A 3495-nucleotide genomic window follows, 5' to 3' on the forward strand; every position below is an offset into this window, starting at 1 on the left:
GCAACAGCATTTCTTTCTTTTTTGTTCGGCCAAGTAAATGCAGGTAATGCAAGAAGCCCACGGTGCTAATCACCTATACCAGAGTCCTTCAATGCTTTTTTTCAATGCACAGTAATAAACGCCACAAACCGCTATCGCAAAAATAAACGCTAATTACAAGGTTTTCTCAATATATTTACTAGGTCGTTAGGGTCGTTTGTCCTTTTCTCGGTGACAGCGCTTTCCTTGTAGAAAAATAAAGGTATACTTTCCGTTTTTTTGTCCACACATAACTGCAATCGCTGCCGTGTAGCAAAGCCTTCTTTGTTCAGGCAGTGAGATGTTGTGGTATTTGGATGTGTTACGTTGCCAAGTTTCCACGTCTTAGCAACGTTCAACGTAGTGCTACATATAGCCAGAGTCCTTCAATGCTTTTCTGGTCACGAAACTCCGCCGTCACTCTATGGGAGAGCTTCATACGCTGCCCAAAACTGCCGCGATGCGGCGCCACTGCGCCACAGAGGGCATCGATCGGGCTGCTCGCGTACTGAAACAGACTGAAACGCGTGCGCACAGCGAGACAAACTGGTGGAAGAAGCGTGCGTGCGTGTCCGAGTTAGCCAAAATGTTGTGAGACGACGATGCCTAACACGTGTTGCGTGCCGGGGTGCCGTTTCAGCTACAGAGGAACGACCGAGAAGGTGTCGTTGTTTTCTTTTCCACATGACAAGGACCAGCGCGAGAAATGGAAACGGGCCATACCGCGGCAGGAAAGTGGCGACTTCAACTTTGAGTCCAAATATACACGTGTGTGTGCGAAGCATTTCGACGCCTCGGACATTGTCACTACTTATGATTTCAATATCAACGGCGACGCCGTATCCCTGGAGCGCGAAAAGCCAACGCTGAAGTCTGACGCTGTCCCAAGTATTTTTGGTGGCCTTCCTTCGTATCTCACGAAGCGTAAACCTCGACCCCGCTCATCGACATATCGATCACCGCGCAAACGAGCACGTGAGTCGTCGTGCGAGACGGAGGAGCAACGAGCATCGCCGACGACCTGTTCAGACCGCACCGATGCTGCATCAGTGAATGAAGGTATGTAAGCGCTAGGCCAGATTACATCCGTGTCGTCGTGTATGAGGGTATCGTCTGAGCCTGTAAATTTGAAACTGCATGACTTGTTTTTCTTCACTCCTTTTCTTCTTCCTTTTTTTTCTTTTTTTAGCAGATGTGGCACTGACCAGTGAAACGGTCGAAACCTACCACACGGACACAGCTTGTCAGACAGACCGCTTGGTTGACTGCGCCAGCTGTGCAGCAGTGCAAAAGTTGCGGTGCCAACTTCGAGCTACGAAGCAGCAGCTTCGGCAATGCCAAACAAAACTCGCCGAGTTCCGAAAGAAGACTGCCAAGTACGAACGACAACAGCAGAGCCTTCAAAGACTTTCCGATCGCGAGAAACTGATTATTGATCAGTGCGTGATGAAGGCAAACGCGAAGTCTGGCCTGATTCTTGTTAAGTCTAAAGGTTTTCTCCTTGTGCCCTCAAGCCAGCTCGTCACACTCCTTCAAATTGTGGAGGATCACATGGAAGCGCACACAGTTGAAAAAACTGCTTGTTCTGGTGTGTACATGAATATTGTGGAGGATGTTTTGATGGACCCTCGGACTGCTTCAGCTGCTGTCGGTTGCAAGTCACATTTTGTGAGCACGACTGCAGAAGTTGTTCAGTTTTTTCTCAAGGTGCGTTTGCATTTTTTTACGAGAGAAAGAAACAAACAGATGCAAGCGAAAGGGTGCGCTTCATGTCCAGCAGGGGGTGGTAAAAAACCAAACACTCAAAGGTAACTCTGCACCCAATCCATATCTCACATATGTTGCTGTCCATTCTTCACGTTTTTTAATTAGCTTTTCATGAACTGGTGCACTGGTGTTCTGTGTATGTGGTTCTGTGTATGCACTGGTGTTCTGTATATTTAAGGACTCTGATATTACATATATTGTACCTAAGGCTCGTAGAGGGATTTAATCGTTCGGTCCAGAAATTTGAAGCGCATAGAACAGGTGTTTTTTTTTCTTGTCATGAAAAGAAGGTATTCTACGGAAGCATTTCTTGCAGTAATGGTTTAATTGTTTGGGTTTTCTGTTGCGAATAAAATGACACCAGGAGTCTGATAATGTTCACAGTTTAACAGAAATTGAGCGGCCGTGCCGTGCGAACCATCTGGCCTTATGCGCAACTTTGCGCAGTCGAGAGATTTCGCTCACTTCCGGGCGAATGGACGTGTAACAACTCGTATGTTCGCCTCTGTTTACATGTGGCACAGCAAGTGCGTTATTGCGAATGTACAGTGTCTGATTTCAGGCAAAATTTGAAAAGCTGGACCAGTTGCAGTATTGCGACGAACGAGCGGCGCTCCCCCGACCCTGACGGCTGCATTTTGACGAGGCGAAACGCAAGAGCAGAAAAAAAGGCGTGCACTTTGATTTACATGCATATAAAAACAACCCCAGCTGTTAAACATTAATCTAGAATCCCCCACTACGACGTGTATCAAAATCATATCATCGTTATGGCGCGGCAAACCCCAATTTTTTGTCATTTTCGACTGCGACTGCCACGAGCTGCTTGTCCATAGCTGTTAGTTTCTTTTCTCCCGGGTGCTCATTTCAAGGCAGACGGCGCGTTCACGCAGTCACCGACGCACGCTGAATGTTCCAAGTAAATGAGGGAAAGTGAAACGACTTTTGCAGAAGTTTAGAAAGCTTGGAAATCAAAGCAGACCAACACACTACCGCAGCGGTAGCGGACGGCAGCATGCCCTCACGAGCACAGCTGCGCCCTTAGCGGCCAGTGCTAGCTCCATATGAAGCTGAGGCGGCACTTTCGTGACCAGAAAAGCATTGAAGGACTCTGCCTATACCAAAATGTTTACCAATGCTGATGTGAAAACGTCTGTTCTGAAAATGTACTGCAACGTGGGTTTATTATTTTTAGACACGGCTTACGCTAACAATTCAGAAGCACACGCAGCACCTATATTTTAGAGCAAGAACAAAACATGGTAGAGATGTGCTACCGGAACGACCTCAAAATATGTAGTACGTGCACACATACATTCAGGTCATGAAGAAAACAAATGTCGACGTCAGCTCGACGAACGACAAGCTCCCATTTCCTTCTTCGGTTGTCCTTAGGAAACGAGAACACTCAAAATTTCAATCCACTCGCCGCGACAATTCGCCACACAGCATCGAACAGTTATTCGGATTTGCAGCCGTACACATCGCGAATACTCAGTGCAGGAAGCGCATCACATGTCCACGCAGCAGTTGAGGGACACTGAAAAACACTATCTTTTCGAGTCGCCAACATCCGCCCCGGCACGCGACAAAAACGTTCGTCAGGCTTAGAAATCCATGTCTGTCAAGCGATGAGAACAAGCGTAGGCACGTCTGCGCAGCAAAACACGCTGCTCTACACGACGTGACGTCAGAGGCTACGGCAGGAAC

General features: G+C 47.6%; 1 protein-coding gene across 2 annotated transcripts; it reads left to right on the plus strand.

Annotated features, from left to right (window-relative positions):
* Window positions 1-336: 336 nt before the first annotated feature.
* On the plus strand, window positions 337-2160 carry LOC142803179 (uncharacterized). 2 transcript variants are annotated; one of them, XM_075888273.1, is made up of 2 exons: window positions 337-1077; window positions 1208-2160. In XM_075888273.1, exons 1-2 carry the CDS (start codon window positions 621-623, stop codon window positions 1828-1830), a joined length of 1080 nt encoding a protein of 359 aa, XP_075744388.1. In that variant the 5' UTR covers window positions 337-620; the 3' UTR covers window positions 1831-2160. The 2 variants fall into 2 exon arrangements, with proteins under 2 accessions (XP_075744388.1, XP_075744392.1); XM_075888277.1 differs by having other exon boundaries at window positions 1211-2160.
* Window positions 2161-3495: the final 1335 nt, after the last annotated feature.

Source organism: Rhipicephalus microplus, chromosome 1, assembly GCF_043290135.1.
Source record: "Rhipicephalus microplus isolate Deutch F79 chromosome 1, USDA_Rmic, whole genome shotgun sequence".
NCBI lineage: Eukaryota > Metazoa > Arthropoda > Arachnida > Ixodida > Ixodidae > Rhipicephalus > Rhipicephalus microplus.